Source organism: Podarcis gaigeae (genome assembly GCF_964106915.1).
Source record: "Podarcis gaigeae genome assembly, chromosome: 1".
Taxonomy (NCBI): domain Eukaryota; kingdom Metazoa; phylum Chordata; class Lepidosauria; order Squamata; family Lacertidae; genus Podarcis; species Podarcis gaigeae.
In genome coordinates, this window is record NC_139678.1 from 35,217,444 (window position 1) to 35,242,711 (window position 25,268).

General features: G+C 42.0%; 1 protein-coding gene and 1 long non-coding RNA gene across 9 annotated transcripts in view; both read right to left on the bottom strand.

Moving 5' to 3' along the window:
- Positions 1-25,268, bottom strand: part of AKAP6 (A-kinase anchoring protein 6) — a 243,050-nt gene that overhangs the window by 57,908 nt on the left and 159,874 nt on the right. For all 8 annotated transcript variants that reach the window (XM_083740563.1, XM_083740562.1, XM_083740561.1 and 5 more), the window contains one exon: positions 18,038-18,158. In XM_083740563.1, the coding sequence (XP_083596689.1) occupies positions 18,038-18,158 (121 nt within the window). The remainder of the gene's footprint in view (positions 1-18,037; positions 18,159-25,268) is intronic.
- LOC310846110 lies at positions 23,160-25,172 on the bottom strand. The gene is made up of 3 exons (XR_014565130.1): positions 25,089-25,172; positions 24,917-24,967; positions 23,160-24,481 (listed from the first exon to the last, which is right to left on the bottom strand). It is a non-coding gene; the product is annotated as an uncharacterized lncRNA (long non-coding RNA).

Consider the following 25,268-nt stretch of genomic DNA (forward strand, 5'->3'; position numbering starts at 1 on the left):
CAAACGAGCAGCAAAACATGTGATTGCATTTAATGTATCTAGTTTATTTCTTCTAAATAAAAGCAGGGGCGGGGAGGCCAGGATTGGGGATGTGGTACGTGGGGAATGGAGGTGTAATCTGTCCCCCTCGCTGCAGTCTTGATAAATATCTCTCACTCAAAGATGTGATTAGCCCTGAGAGGGAAGCTTCCATTAGCCTCTCCTCCCTCCCGTGATGGCTGTTATAATAAAAATAACAGGCATGTTAAATGCACCTTTAAAGTCTCAACTACCTGGGCCCTTTGTGGTTATGCTTCTGACAGGTATAAGAGGCAAGAGAAAACAGAAACATCTATGGAGGCAACTAGGAGTATCTGAACATCCATCAGTTGCTCATGTAATATGGATAAAGTTCACAAAACAAACACAGCACATGAGCCAACCAAAGTTAAGCGTATTAAAGTCCCCATCCCCATTTATTCCAAATGATACCAATTTAAGGACATGATTAACATTCTCATGGAAATCAATGGGACTTCATAGCATTTGATTCTAATGGCACAGTGCCCCAATTTGGGGGGGGGGAAGGCTGAGAATGATGCTTTTTACTCCAATTTGACAGTTATGAGTCTTTCAATAAGGTTGCAGTCTTAATACCTTCCAGGGAATAAGCCCTATGGAAAACAGTGGGACTTACTTCTGAGTGAGCATGCACAGGATTGTACTCCTTTCGTACAGAAAAGCAAAATAGCATCACTCTTCAATCATTTTCCATCCCCTAATTGAACAGTCCCTTAAAATATATTTTTGTACTACTGCAAATATTGGGACTCCCCTGAGCTTGCTGATGCCTCCCCCTTGTGCTTGGGTTTTGGCTACATAAGGATCAGAACACAGACAGTTACTTGAAACAAAATCGTAATCCCAATCCTATGCGTTTATTGTATACCATGAATACATTGGTTCAGAGGGGCACACACCCCAGTAAAGCTGAACTATTTTAGATTTTTCAGCAAGGGTTATAGTATAAAGTATTAATATGGCATACATTTAAAAAATGAGAGCAAGATATAAATATTTCAAGAGAATCTACAGTACTTTATACATTAATAGGCCACACTGGTAATACACTGACCCTATTAAATGCAATTTTTCAGGCCAATGGTGATTGGCATTAGATACTGACATTTGAAGAATTGCCATTATATTGATTTTGCTCTTTGCATTTTAAATAATCGGCTGGACAAAGTAACACTGGCAGAAGTTAGCTGTCATTTGGTAAAGCAATTAAGTACTTAAGGGGAAAAAAAGCCAGAATATTGAAACCATTCAGTAATCTTTAAGGACATTACAACTGTAATCAGTTTTGCAGCCCTTAGCTTAACAGGCAGATAAATTCCATCAGTAGGAACACAGAGACTGTCTCAAAAGGGACTATAGAGCCTGGAGTGAACATTGCAAATTCCATGATGTTACGCCCACAAAGAAATTCCAGCAGGCAGCAGATGTTTTAATAAATATTGTTGCATTATGGAAGTTTTAACATTTGAGTAGAATTATACAATACACAATACAAGTATAAGAGGCCACCTGGTGGTCAAAGGAATCAATTAAACTTGAAAGAGAGATGAGCAAAATATGTTCAGGGCTGATGAATTGAAAACATACAAATATAACCTCAGCTGGAATTCAGGAATCAACTGGAACTATAAGAAACAAGCTATCCTTAGGAACAGATCCTTCAGGCAGGAGGAAATCAGGCTTGGTGGACAATTAATGCAATAAGCTAAACAAATCCCTTATACAGTAATTAGAGTTTCTTGGGCTGTGCAGTCATTTGGCTGATATGTCAGCAGATGAGACAGATGCACATTTAAAGCTAATACAGAATTTCTTAGACCTGGCAGCACCTCCAAAAGGCTCAAAGCAAGCAAAGAAGGTGTGGACACTTTTCACAGCAGTGACATTGATCTGGCTTTGGGATAGAAAAGGGAATTTCACCAGGTGGTGCCTTTCCTATCCCTGTGTGGCAAGCTGCACTTGCAAAAATTCAATTTCTTCACAGGTATTAAAGGTAAACCACCCTCGTTGTCACCATCCAGGTTGAAGCGAGTCATCATGGAATGAAATATTATCAAACCACATACATTCTGCTCACTTTATACAGCTTCATTATATGTGATATTAGAAAACAAGGAGTGTTTGTTCTTTATTTCTTGCTATTGGAATTTTCTTGGGGGGGTGTAGATTTATAGACTGCTTGGTCATGGAATTCTCTAAGTGGTAGACACTACAAAATTACTGACAAAACACAGCTAAAATCCACAAAACTTTTTTTTACTAACAGTGAAACTTAAAAAACAACAACAGAAAAGTAAATAATATGTCTGGGTGGGCTTGCTAAAATAAGGAAGTTTTCTGCAGGCATCTAAAACAATAGAGTGAGGTTGCCTTACTAATGGCAAATTGATGTAGATGCTCAGTTTCTCATGCATCCATATTGTCATTATGATGGTCTTCTGGCCACTATTGTACTATTTAGATATGTCTTTTTATGCAACTTGGGCCACTTAAGTTCTCTGCAGCTGTAGGACTTAAGGTAAAGGGACCCCTGACCGTTAGGTCCAGTTGCAGACAACTCTGGGGTTGCGGCGCTCATCTCGCTTTACTGGCCGAGGGAGCCGGCGTACAGCTTCCAGGTCACGTGGCCAGCATGACTAATCCGCTTCTGGCGAACCAGAGCAGCACGCGGAAATGCTGTTTACCTTGCCGCCGGAACGGTACCTATTTATCTACTTGCAGTTTGACGTGCTTTGGCAGGAGCTGGGACCAAGCAACGGGAGCTCACCCCGTCGCGGGGTTTCGAACTGCCGACCTTTCAATCGGCAAGCCCAAGGCTCAGTGGTTTAACCCACAGCACCACCCGTGTACCATGCTGTAGGACTTACCCTTGATTAATTACGCCCTACTGAATCAGGGCCATTCTTTTTCCAACTGGGTCACTCCCAGGCATCATCTCAAAAATATTTCTTTCAGATGTCCCAAAGCTTTGAAGGCCAATCCTTTTGGATGCCAGCTAGGTGATTATATACGTTGTGGAAAAGATAACAAAACTTGCTATAGTAATATGATTGTTAGTATGTATCCATGATATCAACTACTGTAACAGATGCAAATTTAATTAAAAACAAAATTACTTTTCAGAGTTTCTGGATGAGATATATTTAATGTCTCTGCTACAATGTATGCAGCGTTTTTCTTAAGGTTTGTGTTATATTAAACATGGAAGCTGGCTGTTGCATCCTCCTATATACAGTCAATGGAATTCAGGAAGGATATCAGTGTGGAGTAACTGAAGGCTGTCTATAGAGGTTGGGTCATTTTCTATTCCTTGTTTCTTTACTTCCTATACTGTGAATTCTCATGTTAACGTGGAAGAAGACAATTGAAGTGCAACAGAACAGACTTTTCGGTTTTGCTTTTAAAAAGCACAGCTTGATTAAAGTTTTCTAATGTTGGCTAGTTATTAAGTATTTTGTCATTTGCACCAATTTTGTTACATTTGTATCCATTTACAGGCTACAGCCTGACCTATTTACTGTTATTCGCAAGACATCTTTGTGCACCTTCTCAAATTTGTTGTGTGGTATTTCTCAGTTTCCGAAAGGATTTAAAACAAAACAAAACAAAAACCTGAACATTTTTAGTTACGGGGGGGAAATGTATGTTGGGAGTTCTAGATATACATAAATTATATAGACCATAAATCCTCATGAGATTCTTCTGCTAGAGACTATTGTAGAAGACTATTCTTCTGCTAGAGACTATTGTAGAAGGGGAATTGATTTGAAAAGTACGAGTGTGTGTCTATCTAAACAAACACACACACACACTGTTCCAACTTTCGCATACTTATCCCTGGCTGAATGGGAAATCAATGCACGCTCCCAATCCTGCTGCCAAGACTCCCATGTATTGCTCTTTTAAAAAGCTGAAATCTTATCAGCTCCTTGGAAAGATCAGGAGTGGGGATCATTTTCTGAAAGAAATTGCTCACCCAAAGTCCACCTAGAGGTCTAGAGCAGGGGTGACTGCCCCTTTTTGTCCCAAAGGCAGCACTAAGAATCAGCCACCCCTCCAAGGGTTGCTTGCTAGCAGCGGGAATAGCTAATGCATGCCACCTTTTGCACACATCACATTCATCTGCCACACCTACCCATTCATGATACATAAAGCACACCTGGAGACAAACAACACACTCTCCAGGGCCATGGCACCCATGCGGCAAGGTGAGGTTACTGGCTCAGGTGGCAGGATCCACAGGGGCAGCATATCCTGATGTAAATATTTATCCCCCCCCCAGTCCACCCCTGTTCCTGATGTAGATATTCATTCACCCTTTCTTCCCTTGCAGTGAGGGTGACACTATTTTGTGGTTCGCCTCAGATGTCAAAATGCCTTTGGCGGGCCCTGAAACTCTCACATACACACATGTGGGCATATGCCATACTCAGTCACACAGTGGCCCAGCCCATACATCCCCACTGCAGCTGAGTTCAGAAGACTAAACCTCTCCTCTTAGCTGTTGGTGGTGCAATCGAGAAACCAAGTCCACAGGAGCTCTGTAAAGAGAGGAGAGGTTTAAACAGAAGAGCAATTCTAATCTCTTATTAATTTAAATCTCTCCATCCAGTTCAGCCCTGCAATGGTAAAAAAAAAAAGTCCCATTTGCTTACCTTGCAAACGCACCCTTCTCTCTTCTGCAACACCATTCTTCTTCCTGTTGCTTTCTGTTCCCTAACCAGTAAGACTGCCTAACAATGGCACCAAGTAAGAGGAAGGAGCGGTGCTTCGCAGAGGGAGAAGGAGACTTGATTTTGGGAAGGGCTGCTGGCCACCTACAGTGGTTTGCCAGGCCAGATCTGGCCTACAGGGCCACCGTTTCACCACCCCTGATCTAGAGGAGCTTTGGGTAAGATCATCTCTTGTGGCATTGACATTACCAGTTAAAGTTCTAATCAGTGAAACAGCGGCTTCAATAATTATAATAACAATAACCACAGCCACAACCTCAAGAAGGGCAATATTTTTCAAGATCAAAACCCAGTCAGGTCGAAGCAGCTTATCTAATCTGTTAAGTGATGAGAATGAAGCCCACAGCTTATGTTGCCTTCCCCCGCAAGGATATGTAGTCTTGCAAGTTGGGGGGAAAACCCATGTGACGTTTCAGACGTCTCAGTTCTCTCAACATTGATACACACATAAAAGTACCTTGTGGGAATTCCAGTGGTCATACACACAGAGTATAAGCAGGGAAGGGAAAATACGATAACATATTTTGTATAGCTTTTCCTGCCTGTAACATACATTTCTATTTAGGGAGGAAAGCGACAGATAAAATGGCTTAGAGTGTTATTGCTATGCTAGTTGCAGGTAATGGGGGAAACTGAGGACACTTTATGATAATATTTTATGATACTGCTGTTTGTTTTACGGTTATATTTGTTTTTAGTTTTTATTGTGATTTATATTTTTTATGTCTAAGCCACCTAGAGTTTGATTGTATCATAGAAAGGCAGAATGTAAAACCGAATAAATAAAGCACATGAGCTTTTCATGCCACTGCAAGACACACAGAGTCCATGCTCAGCTAACATTATTCAGCTGATAGCCGATCATGAACCATGAATTCTGCGCAGGTGTAGAGACCATTTTCTTGCTCTTTTGGCACAATGCTAAAAGCAAGCGCCAAGCCAGGAGCATTACAAATATGTGCAAAGGATCTCAGCCCTATTTGTTTATTTGGTATCTGTAGGTTTCAAACAAATGATCTGGTGCTGTAGAATGTGTGGCCTAGACTTGTACCTGAAAATCAATATGCACACGGGCCTCTTCCAGTTCACACAACATCACTTTGAAAGTGGTCTATGTGCTTTTTAATGTGCGAAAGTCCCAAACACCTGTCAGCTAGGGAGGAGGTCATGGTTGTGACTAGAGATAGGACTAGCCTAGGCATTACAGAGAACCCTTTCAAGTGTTGTGGAACCCACAGGCATGTAATATATTAGTGGTGGGAAACCCGTTCTGCTTGACAGACCCTTACCTTCTGACCTCTAGAGGGCCAAATCTGTCATCTGGACAGGGCTACCCAGCTGTCAATCACCTGACGTCTGGTGACGCTACACTTTGAAGTCCTAGCTGTTGGGACTTCAAAGCACAGGGCTGGGTAGTTTGAAAGCCCTTTTGCAAGCAGCCTGGAAGTTTAAAGAGCAACACGCTGCTGTTTGAAAAGGGGCTGGGAACTGGTACATGCAACCAAAGTGATCAGGATTTTATCTCCATTCACCAATTGCACCAAGGGCTGCATCCTATTGCTTTGGCTATGTGTGTCTGTTCCCAGAAAGGAACAGGTGTGTGTAGCCAAACTGAACAGGACTGAACCTCCCTCTGCATTATGCTCAGTTTGGCTGCATTGGCCCCAGCAGGAGAACTGGTGTACACAGCCAAAACAGAATCAAACCCTGCTCTCCACTGCCCACCAGCTGATGTCACCTCTCATCAGAATGATGTCAGTTGATTGGCAGGCGGTGTGTTTTTAAAATAGCCTTACAGTCCTGATTTGACCCGCTATTGGGTGAAGATTGGCTCATGGGCTTGAGGATCCTCACCCCTGGAATACATGAATAGGGCTGTAGATGACTCAGTTTCTTGAACCATGTGTCAGAAAGCATATCTGCCACCAGAAATATTAGTTCAATAAGAAGGTATCACTTTTCCTACTTTGTTTTTCTGAGAAAATGAAATATCTTTGAAAACCGATGTGATAAATTACATCTGATGTGTGGTTTTTCTTCTTTGCTGAAAATGACATGTTGTGGAGAGGGTCAGACAAATTCGTCCTATTACTCAAAAAAGTATTTTGGATGTTTTTGGTGTGTGTGTGTTTGTTTGTTTTAGCAAGAAGCACTGATAGCAGTTAACCCATTTTCTTTTTTCCTGGATAATATAGTTTACCTTCAACAGCCCAGAGATGGGGGTTGGGAACATGGGAGACATTTTTCTGCTACTGAAATAAGAATACACTTTAAAACCACACAAGGAGCGCTGCTGGAATAGCCATCCATTATAGCATCCTCTTGTTCGTTTGAGGGAATTAGACCAATAAAATATGGTGAGTTTCCAATGTCCCTTCTTGGGCAAAGCACTTGAGTGGGTAAGTCATGAACCAGATCCAGATGTTCATGGAGAAAACCAAATTTCTAGACCCATTTCAATCAGGGTTAAGGCCCTAGTTTGGCACAGAAACTGCTTTGGTCGCCCTACATGACAGGAGAGAGACAGGGGAAATGTTTCCCTGTTACTTCCCCTCAACCTCTCTGTGGCTGTTGATTTCCATTGACCATGATATGCTACTGGAGCGGCTGTCCAAGTTAGGGGTGAGTGGCCCCACTTAGTGCTTTCAGTCCTACTTGGGTGGTTGTTTGGGGAGTGTTCTTCAGCCCTGTGGAGTGGTCAGGTTGCTCACTGGGACAATACAGCTTGAACATCAATCCTGGTCCAAATGTACTGGCTGCCGATTATTTTCTGGACCCAATTCAAAATGCTGGTTTTTACCTATAAAGCTTTAAATGGCTCAGGATTGCAATATCTCAAGGACCGCCTTTCCTTCTTTGAACTGACCCAGATTTTGTGATCACTTCCCCTGTGTCCTCCTTTGTGTCTCCTCTGCAAGAGGTCCAGAAGATGGCAACGTATGAATGGGCCTTTTTTGCAGTGGGTCCCTGCTTGTGGCATGCTCTCCTCAGGGGCACTCACTTTGTTACATATCTTACATATCTTAAGGCACTAGGCAAAAACAGGCTGATCCAGCATATTTCCTGTCTTTCCAACTCACTTATCCATTCTTACTTTTGTTCCTCACTCACAGTGCTTGGGAGTATGCTACTCCATAAAAAGATGTCCACACTTGGGCATAGATTTCTGGATGCAGCACGGCATCAGTCATTATGGTTGAGGGAGGATGTGAGGAGTGGCCAAAGGTCTTTGATCATTTATTTTTATGACAAATCATGGCCAGCGTTCGCTGAAATACTATTTGATGCAAGTATGCACTGTGTTTATGTTAGAAAAGCTAACACCATTTAACAGTGTCTTTGTTAGCATTTCTGAATTAAAAAAAAACATTTTTTTATTTTTTGCAAAAAAAGAGATATTCAAATCTGTCCCAGAGAAATGTGCTTTTAACTTGCAGCACACCCTTTTCAATCAGCATTAGAAGCTGAAGTCATATTTTACAAAAAGCTGAAGGCTGCAATTTTTGCCATTTAGGCTAAAAGTTTATTAGCAAACCATAATCACTATCCTGATTGCAATTAAAAAGGCTCCCAAATGGGTCAACATGCTTAAGTGCGATATGCAATCATTTAGATTTTAACATGATGGTTATTACTTATTACCAGGATGCACAATGAGATATTGATTACTTTTAACCTTTAGATCTAAGGATTCAAGAAAGGTCAAGGCAGTAGAGTAGTCTACCTTTCCTGTCTAGTAAACTTATGGCCTTTAACAGAATTCTAATGATTCTAGTTGGCAAGGCAGATCTGAAATTAGTTTATTCTCTTGGCAGACAGGAATTATGACATATTTTTTAAAAGTCTGCACGGAAAGCATATTTTGTACTTTCTGTCACAAGCCAAGTCATAGAATCATAGAATATTAGAGTTGGAAGGGGTACCAAGGGTCATCTAGTCCAACCCCCTGCAGTGCAGGAATCTCAGCTAAAGCATCCATGACAGATGGCCATCCCACCTCTGCTTGAAAACTTCCAAGGAAGGATAGTCCACCACCTCTCGTGGGAGCTGTCCTCAAAGCTGTTGAGAGCATATAGAGGCTATGTCATTAATTTCAGCTTCTGTTAGTGTTAACTGTTTTAAACCCATGCTTAGTCAACAGAATAGAGTGTGGGGAACATTTAATTGTAACATTCTTTTTTCTTTTTTTCACACAATTTTTGAGGTGGCACAAACCAGGTGCCCCCCATAGGCACCTCCAGCCCATTGCTGTTCTCCGCTCGCCAAGAACCATGCTGGCTGGTCAGGCTCCCCACTGTGTGGGTAGGCAGCTCAATGTGGCCCCGCTTTGCTCTGGTGGGGAGTATAGCACCACAGTGTTGAACCATGCCTTCCCCAGGTGCCAGTAATCAATGCTATGCCCCTGGCTCCCCACATGGTTGTTTTAAAATGCAGAGAGATTCCACAAGCACAGGAGGCTCCCCAGTTCACCCAGTCACTCAGCTGGTATTCATTAAGGGTGAGTTAGTGCTCTCATTTCCAAAGCCTACAACCCATGTAATTACAGCACACAGAAGCATCAGAAAACACAGAGACGGCTATAGTGAGCTCTCAAATGCACAAAAGCATGCACAATTTATGTTGCAATCTTTACCCACTTACCTGGAAGTTAGCCCCATTGAACTCAGTGGGACTTACTTCTCAGGAGGCTGCATAGGATTGCACAGGAGATGAATCAAGCCTAAGAACCGAATATTTTGGATGTACACCAAAGGCACAAACCTTCAATGATTTTAACCATTTCATACAGCGTTTGCTACACAGTTTGTAATCTGGGAGGGCGACTAACCCTGTATTTACACTTTGCCCTCCATCCCTACAATTAGAATAAATAATCAAATCAAACGAATCTGTCGTATGTACAAGATAAAATAATGTGCCCGACGCTAGTTGAGCTACTGGTATTTCCGCTTTCGTTCGCTTCGCTAACATTTGGGATGGCTTCTTGCCCTCAGATCCACAAACCGAACAGAGCTCACACTTCAACTTCAGAAGAATTATGGGCAAGAGAAACATATAACTGTTGTGTTACATTAATTTGCAGAACACTTGGCATTATCACTGCCAAGTAGTCAAATTGTTCCAGGTTGTTCCGGAAGGTTGTTATTAATAGCATGTTTTCTGAGGAAAGTTCTGTCTACTTTTGGAACTGCATTTCTGTTGCCAAGGAAACTCCTCTAAGCACAGCATTCTAGGAGCACACTACTGCTTTTGTTTGGTAGGATCCTATTCATATCATCTAAGTAAGCACTTTACACACACTTCAGCCTGCAGTTTCAAACCTTTAAGTATATTATAGCTGACGGTTTCCCTCTCCCCTTTGCACAGACTTTGTGTCCCCCCCCTTTTACTTTCCCTAAATTATTTTAACAACGAAGAGCCCGGTACGACTCCCTCCCCTAAGCGCGTTTTCATTAATATGAATTATAGCTTCATAGCTTACAACATTAGTCTTTTAAGTGTTAATTATCTTTTCACTCAGAAATTAATGTAGTCATTTCCTCCTGACTCCAGCCTACACTGTTGTTATTGGAGTTTGGAGCAAAACATGTCACTGAATCCTGAGCCAGGATTCTTCTTGTTGTTGTTGTGATTAATCCTGGTCACATGGACTATCTCTGCCAAAAGGAGATCACTGAAGAAAGGTGACAAAGACAGTGATTTCCTGACAGCAAAGAGTAAGACAGGACTGTCTAGAAGTGATGCAAATGAGGGAAACTTTCACCATGGTTTGTTTGATCCAGGAGGCCGCAGCTCTGCACAGAGTCAGAGCGAAAAGCTCATGGAGCACCAGCACACCCAGAGGAGGAAAGGAACGGCATCTTCAGAAGTACAGCAGTGCCATTTCCCTCAACAATTTACCCGTGAAAATATAGTCACTCTTATTTCCTCACAAATGATCACCACTGTTAAGCCCTACCCACCAACTTACTACCCTGCTCCTGAAACCTCTGCTTTGAATGAACCATTTAACCTTGCAATGGTCTAGCCTGTACTGATTAGTAAAGTTTGTGTCTGGTTAAAGATATATAATAAATAGGCACCTTAGAAATGATTTTAAGGGTGGTGGTGGCAGCTTAAGATGGTCAGACTGCAATTAATGTTGCCTAACTCCAGGTTCATTTTTTTTACATGATTTTTTTAATGGGAAAATAATAAAGTTATAAGCTAATACACTGCATATTGTTGTGTTCTTCTGACAGTTTCCAAAAGAAATGCAAGAAACACACATAATCTGATGCATGTTTACTCTGTTTACCTATGAGATTCCTCAAGGGAAATTGTTCTTAGAGAAAGCAGAATTGCAGGAATTAAGAGCATTTCGTTACACAGATCTCAATTTTCCAAAAAGCAACAGATGTCTTTTTGGGTTTTTGTTTTTTAGAAAACACGTTCCCTCTTTGAAAATCAATATCATTAGAGGCAGGGATGGAGAGAAGAAACCGCTTTCCCCCTTACTCACAAACACCAGTTGCAACTCTTAGCTTTTACAACATAAACCACTCAGGCACCTATATAGAGCCTTCAAACCACAATCCCCCTCCCCACCCTTAAAGAATTCTGGGCACCGTAGGTTGTTAATGCTTGCTGGGAATTGTAACTCTGCGGCGGATAAACTACAGTGCCCAGAATTCTTTGAGCAGGGAAAATGTGCTCTGAATATGCTTTAAAGATGTAGTGTTCACACAGTTTGTGAAGAAGGCTGGTGGGCAGGTTTATGTGGGAGCAGGCACTCCTTCGGATATGTGGGTCTCAAACTATATAGTGCTTTAAAGTCTTCAAAAATATTTTCCCTGATCTAAATCTCTCTTCCCGACTGTCTCCCCCAGCTGCTATTAGTCCCACCTAGGATAAATGGAGGTTCTTGTCCCCCCACCCACCTCCAACTTTCCTTAGGAAGCATTCACTTCTGATGAACATTTGAATGCCATTTAGTCAAGTGTATTACCCCCTCTTTGATTGGACAGCCTCGTATTTAAGCTTTCCTGTTGCTAAATCAACACATTTACTCACAAATCATTACGCCAGGATCAGTATTTTTTGTACCCGCCATGGCACACACATCCTTCTTGAAGATTTAATCAGGGCACATTTTATGCAGTATGTATTTCAAGCACCTTAAATGCTTTTATAATCAACCCTCCAAATGTCAAAGGAGATGCCAACATTTTTATATTTGTAAAGAAATGTTTGGTTAATTTTACTCCCTACATGCTAACAATTTTAACAATCATATCTTACTCAATTTAATGGGGTTTTAATCTAACGCACAATTAATCTTCTGGGGGAAATGTAAGGAATTATCATTAACTTTCTCTGTCTAGTACATTCATTTCTAATCTCCACAGCTCCAATAAACCCTGATTTGCTTAATTTTTGAACACTCCAGGAAGAAATCTTGCATCAATACAGAGGTTTCTATTAAAGGATTAATGAGAGGAGTTTAGACGCTTGGGCCAGATCCTATAAATCCTATGTAGGATAATTATCCGTGGATCTTTAAAGAATGCTTGAGAGATCAGGTCCAGGTATTATAATGACAAAGGAAGGATGAAGCCAAAATGAACCCGGCAGAAACTTAAGGGGGTCCTTGGCATGGTACCACTGATGTCCCTTCAAACTCACATACCCCAATATCCCATGAGGTATTTTGTTTTTCTGCTGCCACCAGTGTCATGGCAGGGGCAGCAACACCACACACCACCATGGGAGCACCTGGCAGAAAGGGCAGTGAGTGGCAGCCCAGGTAAGTTTGGCTGGGAAGGATCTTTCTGAGTCGAGTCTCCTGAGCCCCTTGGCCAATGCTTGACCTGGTTGACAGCTGGTGCCAAGCCTGACCAAGCATACTCAAAAGATCTAGATACTGTATTCCTAAAGTAACTTAAAAGTAGGATAGCTAGAGTGAGGATAACTATGCAACAGGAGTAGAGTTTAAGACTGAAGACAGACATGTTTCTTACATTAATATTTCACGCTTCTTTCCATCATGGAACCTGAGCAGATCTACATATAGTTCCTAAGTGGTCCCCCATCCAGGCACTGACCAGACCTACTAGATAGTGGTCTCTTGTGCCTTCAGAAAAACAGTATGCTCACAGCATGGTATACGTGCTGACAGCTCCCTTGTACTAGTAGCATCAGGCCATAATATTGAATGATGAAATGTTATTCTTGCCTCTCCTACCTTGCCCACCCACCCAATTGCTATTAATGCAAGCTCCTCCTCCTCTGCCAGCAAGCAAAGTGTCCAGAATTCAGGTGCCTGGGAGGGAAGGTGAATGACCTCCCTCTGCCTCCACAGCTGGCTGCAGGGAGCTTTTGTTTCCTAGGCTGAGGAGGAGATGGTGGTAGCAGTATTGATCAGGCAGCTGAGCAAGTAGGGAGGGTCAAGAATTACATATCAGCATTCAATTCACTGGCACGCAAGAGAAAGACATCAATATAAAAAGAAGGTTGACGGAGTATTGACAGCCTTGTGGCTCACTTTCCATACTACGTCAGCCTTTAGCCTAATATCGTATAAACTGAGATTTCAAAAGGTTTGTTTGGAGGCAGAAGGAGGAGAATTCATATTTGATATAAGATTACATTAAAGGCTTGAACCAACTGAGAACAAAAAACTACAGCTCTGCTCTATGTCAATTTTACCAAGGCCTCCTATCGTCATCTATCAGGATAAAATCAGGGGAAGAAAGGCTTGGCTTGAATCGGTATGGAATTAGAGAAAAACATCACTGGGGATACATGCTGAACTGTGAATATACAGATAATTTTCTCATACCTAGTTCTGGCATCGCTATATTGTTATTATGCATTTAATGTATGCTCTTGCCTTGCAATGTACTTGTTTTATTATAGATCTTTCCCACTTATAGACTCCTTAGAGGCAAAGATTACTGCTGCCAATAGTGAAAACACAGCAGGTAACCTGGCAGAGGAGGTTTGCTGAGCTAGCTCAGCGGTGCAATTACTTATCAATTCAATAACTAGGAGGAAGATTCTGTAGATTTAAGAAATCTACCCCTAGAAAAGAGAAAGTGCAATGAACTGGCATCTGAATTAAAGCAAGAGAGAAACGTGATTCCAATCTTCCCATGATTTATTTCCTGTAGTTTCTGCACGAGGAACGACCAAATTCAACAGCTCAACGTTCAGTCGATATGGTTCAACACTATGGCACTATACTGTCAATAATATATGCATTCTACACACAATCTGTAAATGGAAACTCAAATTCTGCCTACTCAAATGAGCCCTCATGTGGCGGCAGCTAGCATATACCACATCACTAGAAAGGCTTCTGAAGGAAGAGTCTTTCCATTGTGATATATACCGGCCATCACTACATAGGGATGCCTCCACCAGAAGCATTCACCATGAGACACAGACACAATAACATCATCCTGTGGTGTCTTTATCACTACTTTACCAAAGGATGTGTGAAATGACCCTAAGAAATTTATTCAGGTATCAACCACATGTTCCTGGGAACTTGTTGAAACCGTTTAAAAACCTTAGGAACATAGGAAGCTGCCTTATACTGAGCCAGACAAGTGGTCCATTGACCTCAGTATTGTCTGCACTGACTGACAGCAGCCAGTTTCAGACAGAAGTGTCTCCCAACTGAAGATTGAGAGGCCTCAGGTTAGATCTGAGACAGGCATGCAAAGCAGATGCTTTATCACTGAGTTACGGTCATTCCTGAGGGAAACTACTAATATTAGAAAACTTAAAAAAACAGGTTGTTATTGTTTTTTGCACCATTACTTCTTCAAATGCTAGTTGGAAGTCTATTGTTTCATTTGGGGGGAAATGTTTCTAGGACCAAATGAAACCTGGCTGAAGAATTGCTTTCGCCTGGCTCACACATTTTAATTTCCACCACTTCGTTTACTCACAGGAGATAACTACAGCATGGTGTAATGGTTAAGAGCGGTAGACTCGTAATCTGGGGAACCGGGTTCGCGTCCCCGCTCCTCCACAGCTGCTGGGTGACCTTGGACTAGTCACACTTCTCTGAAGTTTCTCAGCCTCACTCACCTCACAGTGTTTGTTGTGGGGGAGGAAGGGAAAGGAGATTGTTAGCCGCTTTGAGACTCCTTCGGGTAGTGATAAAGCGGGATATCAAATCCAAACTCTTCTTCTTAAATGAACAGTGGGCCCAAAGCTTACATATCTCAGGGCCCTTGCAGACATTATTTTCATTGCACATTCATGATGGTTTGCTTTCATGATGCTGTTAGGGTGGTCATATGCAATCCAAAGGCAATTTGAGGGTGGATTGTTAGCAGGGAAAGAAACTTACCGGAGAGGGAAAGGATTAAGCACAGTCACACACTGCTCTTCAGCTGATTGCAGCCTTTGCAGCTGTACTGCATTCTGGGGTGGGGAGTTTATTGGGCTAACTGGTATGTCAGGTAAACTGGTCTGCGTTCAGAATTTGTGGAAAACCGCATAACGAAATTGCCTCTATGAAATGTAATGACCACAGCTTTGTTTCTTTCTCATGTTTCACGTTAAGCTCCATGTCAGCTTCCCCATTTGTATAATGGAACAAGAAGAGCAGCTATTAAAGGTTACAAAATATACACATGGGTCAGAACAATGCAAAAATGGGAATCCTATTATACAGTAAGTGTAACCACTTACAGCCTTATCTTAGATATAGCTGCTGTGGATGGTTGAAGCTTGTTGGTGTGGCACTTGAAGAATGCATACAGTCGTACCTCGGGTTACAGATGCTGCAGGTTACAGACGCTTCATGTTACAGACTCTGCTAACCAAGAAATAGTACCTAGGGTTAAAAACTTTGCTTCGGGATAAGAACAGAAATTGTGCTGTGGTGGTGGTGCGGCAGCGGAAGGCCCCATTAGCTAAAATGGTACCTCAGGTTAAGAACAGTTTCAGGTTAAGAACAGACCTCCAGAACGAATTAAGTTCTTAACCCGAGGTACCACTCTATGTCTATCTTATCATGCTTTCTTTTTTCTCAATTGCCTCCTTTTGTAGAGGGTTTGGAAACAACCTCAGGTTAAGATTTTACAACTGTAATATAAAACATACAGAAGGTTAAAACTGCCATAAAATAGACTAAAACAAATTAAACACCTACAAACTTTAGAAACATTTGGGCAGGCTTGCCTGAATAAGAAAGTCTTCAGCAGGTGTCGAAAGGAATACCAGTATGGTGAATCCTGCTATGATGTCCTGTGTCAGTAAAGCAATACTCTTTATGGGTGATCAAATGTACTCATTTGCTCAGTCAATGGCTTCTCAAATCAGACTAAGTGAATAAGCTTTCCTTGGAATTTACTAATGTAGAGAGTGAAATGCTTGTGCATGGATTTTTAATTTTTCTCCGCTGTATAAAAAGTCCACAGATGAACTGGCACATCTAAACTGGCTTTCCAAATTACCTGAATGTACAAGTATTTAAGTATTCTGTATAGGAAGTTCTTACAGAAACTACAAAGGATTAAATCATGGAATCTTAGAGATGGATGGGGTCCCAAGGGTCATCTAGTCCAACCCCCTGCAATGCAGGAATCTCAGCTAAAGCATCCATGACAGAAGGCAATCCAGCCTCTGCTTAAAAACCTCCAAGGAAGGAAAATTGGAATCTCCTTTTTTGCAGCGTGAAGCCATTTCACAGTTTTAAAAGCCTACCTTCCTGAGCAGGAGAAAACAAGCATTCGCCTGTGACAACCCTTAAGATATTTGAAGATGGCTATCATATTGCCTCTCAGTCTCCTCTGATCCAGGCTAAACATACCCAGCTCCTTCAAGCGCTCCTCATAAGGCTTAGTTTCCAGACCCTTGATCATCTTGGTTGCCCTCCTCTGCACACGTTCCAGCTTGTCAACATCCATCTTAAATTGTGGTGCCCAGAACTGGACACAGTATTCCAAGTGTGTCCGACTAAGGCAGAATAGAGTGATACTATAACTTTCCTTGATCTGGACACTAGACTTCTGTATCACAGCCTAGAACAGCATTAGCTTTTTTTGCTGGTACATCACACTGTTGTGTGGCTTGTGGTTTTTTATTTTAAAAAACACTCACGTTTGATTAAATTATATATAAAAAAAATAAACAGAGAAGAAAGAAAACAACTTCTATTTGACCTTGAGTGTGCCATTTCTTGCATAAGAAATAAAAAAAGGCTAGAGGGTAGTTGTTCCTTGTCGTTATACTGTTGCTGATTCTGTTGTTAGTTATTAATTTTATTTTTTATGATTCACAATCTGCTCTTTGAGATATGCCATATGCTCAAAGCAATTCAAGGATGACAACTGTCAAAATTAGTCCAATAAAAATTGCCTAAATGAGGAAGATTTACTACATCCTGATATGTCTGTAGAAAGCCCCTCCTCCACTCCCAAAATGCTTCCCCCCCATCTCCACATCACATACAAAAGTCCAGAATTAGAGTTGAAAGTGAAATTGTTGCTTTTGAAGTAGTTATCTTAATTTTTTTTTGTTAAGCAAAAGTTATCAGAAACAGAAAACAGCTCTTTCCCCCCTTTCTCTTTCTTTGTAAGGCACAAGGGGTTGTATCCTACTCAGAGTAGACCCATTGAAATTAATGGCACAAGTTAACTATGTCCATTCACTTCAGTGGGGCTACTCAAAGGTATGGCTAACATTGGCTGCAACCCAAGATTTGCAACCAATGCACAAGTTTACCATTACCATACTTAATTCATTAAAGGCACATTGTATTAATAAAATAATATTTGTGTTATGCAAAGTAAATGGTAAAAATCCTATATCCTGAAACAATAAGCTAAATCAAGGCACCCCCACCCTCGCTTTTACTAACATGGCATGAAAGGTAGATAAAACCAGACGAACGCTCCAATCAAAACACATTTTCTAAATGCTACTATCATCCCCCCTCTTCATTTTGTTTCAGTCTACTTATGAATGCAGTTTCATCTATTTCTATTCACACCAAAGACAAATCTTTGTCCTCCCATAGAATTGCACCAAATGGAATGTGATAAAGGGAACTTTCTCGCAATTATGATGTTGGTGCAGGCTGTCAGCACAGAGGGGATGGAAATGAGGTTGGGGACAGGGAAGGGAATTCTAATAGACACCATGATATATACAATGAACGCAGGGCTATCCTGTGAGAGAAAGACTTGTCAAACTAATCAGATCTTCTATAGCTAGGTAAAGGCAGTAACGGAAGCGCTAACCTTGTAAAGATGCAGCTGCTGCTCCTCTGACATCATCAGGTCATGGCTGTCTATCACTATGGATTCCATGTCAATCAGCCAATCCCAGAGCTCCTGGTATTCTGAATCAAAGTCCAAAAGGCTGCAGATAAGGAATAAAATGTATTATGCATACTAGGGTATAGCTGTTAAGACCTTGTATTAGAATATAAGATATTCTCAAAAACGCATGATATCCCTAGCTCTGTTGCGGAAGAGATTCTTTATTTCAACAGGATAAATGAGAATTCAACTCCAGTATAAGCCGTGACCTAAATCTCAGCAAACGATACTAGATTCTGTCAACAACAGCAGACATATTTCTCTTTCCTTCAAAAACTTTAAAAGAAATGGGAATTACATACAGGGCTGCTTAATGGTTTTTAAAGTGCTAACATATTTAGCAAACTTCTCCGCGATGAGCATTATGTGCTATTATTTGCACCAAAAACACTACTTTCACAGAAAAAAATGACTCAATCCATTTAGCCATTCCTCTGCTGTCTATCTGCCTATCTCTGCAAATATATATCCTACGTTTATTTTCATGCATGAGTAGCTAGCATTTCAACATAACACTTTAAGATAGGCTTGAGTGAATATGGTAAGCCAGTGAGAACCAAGGCCAGATACAGTATTAGACAGGTGTTCCCTACAGACATGTTAGAAACAAAGGTAAGGACAGGAAGTCAAAACAATGAATCCTTGAATAGCCAGCAATCATTAAAATTCAAAGGAGGATCACAACGGTTTCCAAGAAAATAAATCATTAGAATAAGGAGCTTAAAAGGATTAATGTTATTCTCTATTGAAAGCCTAGTGAATAAGTAAAACACTGTGATACAAAAAAGAAAAAGAAAAAGGAAAAAGAAAAAAGTAACAGAAGGTGCACACGAAAAAACTGCAGAAATGTCTGAAGAGTGACTCTTAAAAGAAAGAAAAAATCATTTAGACTTGCTAAACTGCTGTCACTCTCCAAACCCTTACCTTTGGCTTTGAAGTACAATTATGAATCTAAGGACCATATGATAGTGTGTAGCATTATTGCTTACCAAAACTAATTAACTTAGTATATTTAGATTTAAATTATGTTATTTGCAGCTCACAAGGGAATCAGTGTATCCTGCAAGCAAAGCAATGTTAATACTTGGGATATAAGTATTTGGTGCCATGAATTGATGCTAAACCAGATTAAAACAAAGTCAGCACGCATATAACACTTCTATTACGATCACACTTAGGGTTAGTTCTGCAATAATGATTGAAGCTATAGGATTGTTTGTGATTCAACTCCCATGCATATACAGTAAAGTCTATTTTGGAATGCATCACAGTAATCCAAACAACTAGTTTAAGGTTGAACCCAGATACTGGATCCAGGTCACAGGATTGCCCTTGAACAAACTAGATGGGCGAGACATTGCAAAACAGCAAATCATAGAATTGTAGAATTGGAAGGGACTCTGATAATCATCTAGTCCCCTGCATTGCAGAAATCTCAACTAGAGCATCCATGGCCAACAGATGGTCATCCTACCTCTGCTTAAAAACCTCCAAGGAAGGAGAGTCCACCACCTTCCAAGGGAGTCTACTGCACTGTCAAACAGCTCTTACCATCAGAAAGCTCTTCCTGATGTTTAGTTGGAGTATCCTCTTATGTACAAAGGTAAGAATCGCACCTGCTGCCCCACCCACTTTTGTCATCCACCACTAGCACACCCCCCCCCCTGAAAATTGTCCACAGGACTATTTTCCTATAGAACACAGCAGCATCTAAGACCAATCAAGAAGATGGCAACAAAAGAGCCCTATTGGCCAAGCTCATAAAGTCATGGCATTTTGAGTAGCATTCTCAATAGCAGACCCACCATTGTGAAACTGCCACTCCTTACAAACAGTTTAACCATGATGAGATCATGGTTCAAAGCAAATTGAAATGCAGACTTAAAATGATCAATGTTAGGGGTGCAACTCAGTGAAAGAGCAGATATGTTGGCACCTCCAGGTAGGACTGGGAAAGACCCCATCTCAAACCTGGGTGATCCACTGCCAATCAGTGTAGGCATTGCTGAACTAGATGTGCCAATATTCAGACATGGTATAAATTCCTGTGTTCCGAAAACTTCCTGTGTTCCGAAAACAATAACTGCAACCATACAAACTGTGAAGCCAACGAAGGTGGTTTAAGTTTATTTAGTTCCACCAGCCGGATTGCAGGATTGAGTTGTAAGGAATGTATTTTAATTTGGTGGACAGGTAATCATAAATGCAGAGTTGCACACCTAATCCTCTGAATGCAAACATATTTCTTAAGGTGTGGACATTAATTCACTGTATAAAATGAAAATTCATGAGAGTCTTTCTCATGAGAAAATCATCTTGTGAGTACCATTAACAAACAAAAAATTAATGTGGAATTATTTTCACCAGCCAATTGTTCAAGTTTAACATTCTGTATAATTTCTAGTATTGTTATTCAGCTTGCATAATTTCTTTGTTAAAGTGCATATCCCATTTAGAAGTACTAAGGAAAGGCTGCATTCCATCAAAAATAATCCATTCATGGACAGAAAAACAACATCCTTTTCTAGTAATCATCTGCTATATCTTTTTTTTTAATATCATCCTTTTTCAAACCTTCATACAGCATCGTATAACTAACCAGAATGATTTCATAAAATGATAAAAGGTCTTTCAAGTCCACAAATTTTGATCTTTCTTCACTTTGGCAAAAGCTAGATATAAGCTCTGCTTATTACCTAAACGAAGGGACGCAGGTGGCGCTGTGGGTTAAACCACAGAGCCTAGGACCTGCCGATCGAAAGGTTGGCGGTTCAAATCCCCGCGGCGGGGTGAGCTCCCGTCGTTCAGTCCCAACTCCTGCCTACCTAGCAGTTTGAAAGCACCCATAAGTGCAAGTAGATAAATAGGGACCGCTTTCTAGCGGGAAGGTAAACGGCGTTTCCGTGTGCTGTGCTGGTGCTGGCTCGCCAGATGCAGCTTAGTCACGCTGGCCATGTGACCCAGAAGTGTCTGCGGACAGCGCTGGCTCCCCGCCTCTTGAGCGAGATGAGCGCGCAACCCTAGAGTCGGACACGACTGGCCCTGATGGCCCTTTACCTTTACCTTTATTACCTAAACATTCCTGCAAACAGATGTTCTTCAAAAAATTGTTATGAAAGAGAGTTGAAAGAAATTAGTTGACTATTAGCCATGTATGGTCTAAACTTCTAGCGATAAATGAAGACAAAAGCGCATGGTCATATGCATAAGCAGGGGACTTTGGACAAAATTAAGAACTTGGGGGAAATGGCTGTTGGTCTTAAGGATGTGTGCCCATTCACGACCACTAGAGGCTTTGATTCAATTTGCATGCATGCTAAGCATGAACGAACAGAGCAAAGGTAGTAGTTACTGTGCTCTTCCCATGATCCTCCTGCTGCCATCCTACCCAGGATGGCACCTAGATTTATGTCTGAACCTGGGCTTCCAGTTTGACTCACTCTAGACAAATTGCAAGCTATAACCATGTTTTGTTTGTGACTTAATGCTCATGGTTTGTCTGGTGAGACAAACCATGAACTCTAGTTCAGATGTAATGCTAAGCCCGGTGTAGAGCAGCAGCAAGACCAGGGAGGAGCATAGCACAATCTTCACTCTGGGAAACAGTAAACTTGCTTGCTTGCACTAAGCCATGGTTTGGTTTAGCGCTGAGTGGTGTTGGAATATTCTGTTCCACCTTAAGAACAGACGTGTGGAATTGTTGTATGTCACATTTCTGTTTACACTCCAGCATAGCTTGCTGGGAACTTCCGGTTGTGTATAGCTTTTGCTTATGCTGCTTGCTTTGGATACGAAGGAGATCAGACATGTTTCCTTTTGTCCTGATGTATGCTGAATAAACTGCTTGTAAATATACTCACACAGCCTCTCCTGCTACTTCTGTTGCACAGCGTTTCTCTGCTGAGTAGCGTGCCCTAGCTTCTGAAGCTCGGGTCGCAGATGCATGCACCAAGGACTGGAGTTCGCCCAGCTGCCGGCCGCTGGGCTGGAGCCAGCTGAGGGCCTGTCAATTGCCCCCATTTCCTTGGTTGCATGCCAACAAGTGGTGCATGAGGTTTCAAGGGGTCTTGACACTCAACTAGGGTCTGTGTTCCTTTGGAGTAAATGAGGTGAGGTGGAGTCTGTCCGCAGTGTCTTTGAAATATGATTTATTTAAACATATTTACATTGGAAGCTTTCAATGGAGAAAGAGTTCACAGTATTCGTATCTCAGGAGAAACCCGACCTTCACACTGGTGCAGCACTGGAGTCCAAAGAATCTTGCACATTATCTCTGTGCCTCTGTCCCAGCCTGCCAAGATGGTTCTACCCCTGAAGTACTAGCCTCACCCTTCTCCTTCCCAAAGATCCTTGTCAGGAAAAAAAACCAAGCCTCATGTAAAACAACACATTTTTTTCCTGTGGGCACAGCCTGCCCCTTCCCCTGTTTTCGTACGTCATGGAAGCTGAAATCCTAAACCTTTCTCCTCCCTCTGTCCACCAGACAAAAAATGTCTTGCCCTGATGATGGTTTTCATTGATGGGTTAATGACTTGCTTCCAGAACCTTTTGCCATTCTTTCCAACCCCTATCCGGGTGAGGTCTTGGCTTGGAAAAAGATGCTTAGCCTTCAATACTTCAAATATTATCTAAACTCTTCCACTTATTACTTTCTAACATTTACTAACTCTGTTACCTGTTATCTGTAAACTGAGCTTTTGTGAAAGAAAGGGCAGCTTATTAACAACAGACCAACTTCTGATCGTAAGAAGGGAAACAGTGGCATAAAAGAGGCAATATTGTACTGGGAAGAAAAGAATCAGACAAAGAGAGAAAAGGCAGCAATCAATTTTTTAAAAAATGAGTAAAAGTGGGAAAGGAAACTAGAAGAAATAAAAGTGTTGGCATCAAGAAAACAGTGGTGGAAGAAAAAATATTGAAAGAACATTTAAAAAGAGAAATGACTGAAATTCCAGAACAATTTCTGTGAGCAAAAAGAAAGAAAGAAATATCTATTTATATCTATAGTTGGGGGGTGGGGGGAAGTATCAAAGTGAAAGACAGCGACATTTGTATAAAAGATATAAAGAAGTGGGCAAAGTATACAAGATTCATTTATTTAGATTTTTGTTCCAACTTTCCACAAAACAACTCAAGGTATACATAGTTCTGAAACAAGGTTTTTCACATAACAATACAAAAGAGAGAGAAAGGGGCAGAAAGATGAGCTGGCCTGAACAATCTATACTTTCCTTATGCTGGGTGAAAACATATGCTGCTACTACACAATGACCAGTGAATTGTATACCAGCTATGCCTGGGAAGAATGTGGGGGAAAACACACTTCCAGAAAATGAAAAGGCAGCAGAAAGGCCAGCAGATAAGATTCAGGTATTCCAGGAAAAACCACCAGAACCCACCAATTACATGTCCACATGTCACGTGGTTGCACTGGAGCCAATGTACACAAGCTGACCAGAGACTATGTCTGTCACGTTTACATGCCCCAAATGTGGAACCAACACAATCAGGTAGGAACAGTAGGTAGTGCCAATGGAACCCCATGGTGTGCTCTGCTAAAACACCAGTGCATGAGCTGACGTGAATCCCACTATGGGTAAAGCTTTTCTGCTCCCCCTTTTCCAATGGAAGAAAGATATGCAATCATGTAGTCGCCATGGGAATCTCATGATGTGCTCTGTCAAAGTCCAAGCGGACGTTCTCAAACATGCAACTCCTTGGCCCCAGCTGCTTCTGCAACTATGTATTATGGCTATCCTGGTTGACTGCCAGTCACATGTTGACATTTCCCCTTTGTTAATGACTGCCCACCTCCTTTCCCTGGCTGGTTGCATTGCTCCTTTTCAAGCTGCCCCATCCTCCTTGGTGAATGACTGCCCATGACTACCCAACAAGCAGGGCTTCCTGCACAGTCCCAGCATTCCCTTCCCTTAGGCTTATGCTGGGTTGTCCAGGAGGGCTGATGAAGACTGCCTGGGGATGTGTTTCCCCATGCCACTTTGAGAGCTCCAATCTGAGCCAGAAGAGGTATCAGAAGAGGATTCCCAGGTACAGCCCCTAGTGGAACAGAAACAATCTATGTGGTAAATACAGGTGACTAGGGTTGGCAACAATTCACATTAGTGAGGATGTTGTGGAGAACAGAGAGGCAAAGAGCAGGTGTGGGGCCCTTCGTGGCTTCATCTCCCTGTTGGGAACGCCCATCGCTGGTCTAGCATGGAGCTTCTCAGGCTGCCTGGTGTGAGTAGATGGACTTTTCTCAAATGGCTGTATGCAGGTCAGTTTTGCTGGATATGGGGTGGAGCTCCTCGTGGTCTGCGCAGGAAAGGGTGGCCCAATTGACTGTTCCTGTTGGGAAATGGGCTGTGTAGAGCAAAGGCGGGTGGAAGAGACAGCAAGCAACAAACAATGATCAGCAGCTGGAAAACACAGTTCCTGGAGCCAGGTACACACAGGTGGCTGTAACTGAGCAGAGGAAACAGTGAAGGTGGTGCCACCGCTCATACCTCAGCCTTCCCTCCCATTGGTGGCAAGGGTTTAGAATAGAGCACCTGGCCTTGGCCAATCGAGAGCTCACCTGTATGCAGTGTTAGCCCTCTGTGGAAGGCACTGCTCCCTGCTACTGGATGGGAAGAGCACTAGGAGCAATATAGTTGAGGCAAGACCCAGTTTTCATTTATAGCAATCATGGAGATACATGAGAGGCAATCACAGGCCAGTCATCCTTTGTAGCACACTTCTTCCTCTTCCCTTGTTTACCTGTGTGGGGTGCTCCTGGTACCCCAGAGTGGGGCTTACCTGTAAGTGGGGCTGAGTGCCTCTCCTGGGTGTCAGGAACACTTTTTCTCTCTGTTGATGGAGGGAATGGGAGTTCCATGAGACAAGAGTATTAATAAAGGAATAAGGAAGAGATGTGAGAAAGTTGCAACAGATATGCATTACAGCAAATGTTCCCCCTTCCCTTGCTCACCTGAGTGTGGTGCTCTGCCTGGCCCATCCAGTTGTTGGAGTGGAGTTTGCTGATAGGCGGTTGCATCTGGTCCAGAGGAGATGTAACTCTATAACGCATGGCTTGTCACCTGACCTGTAGTATCCCTATGTGATGTTTATACACTGGTGGTGGTGTGGTGCAACAGGGACCATATGCTCT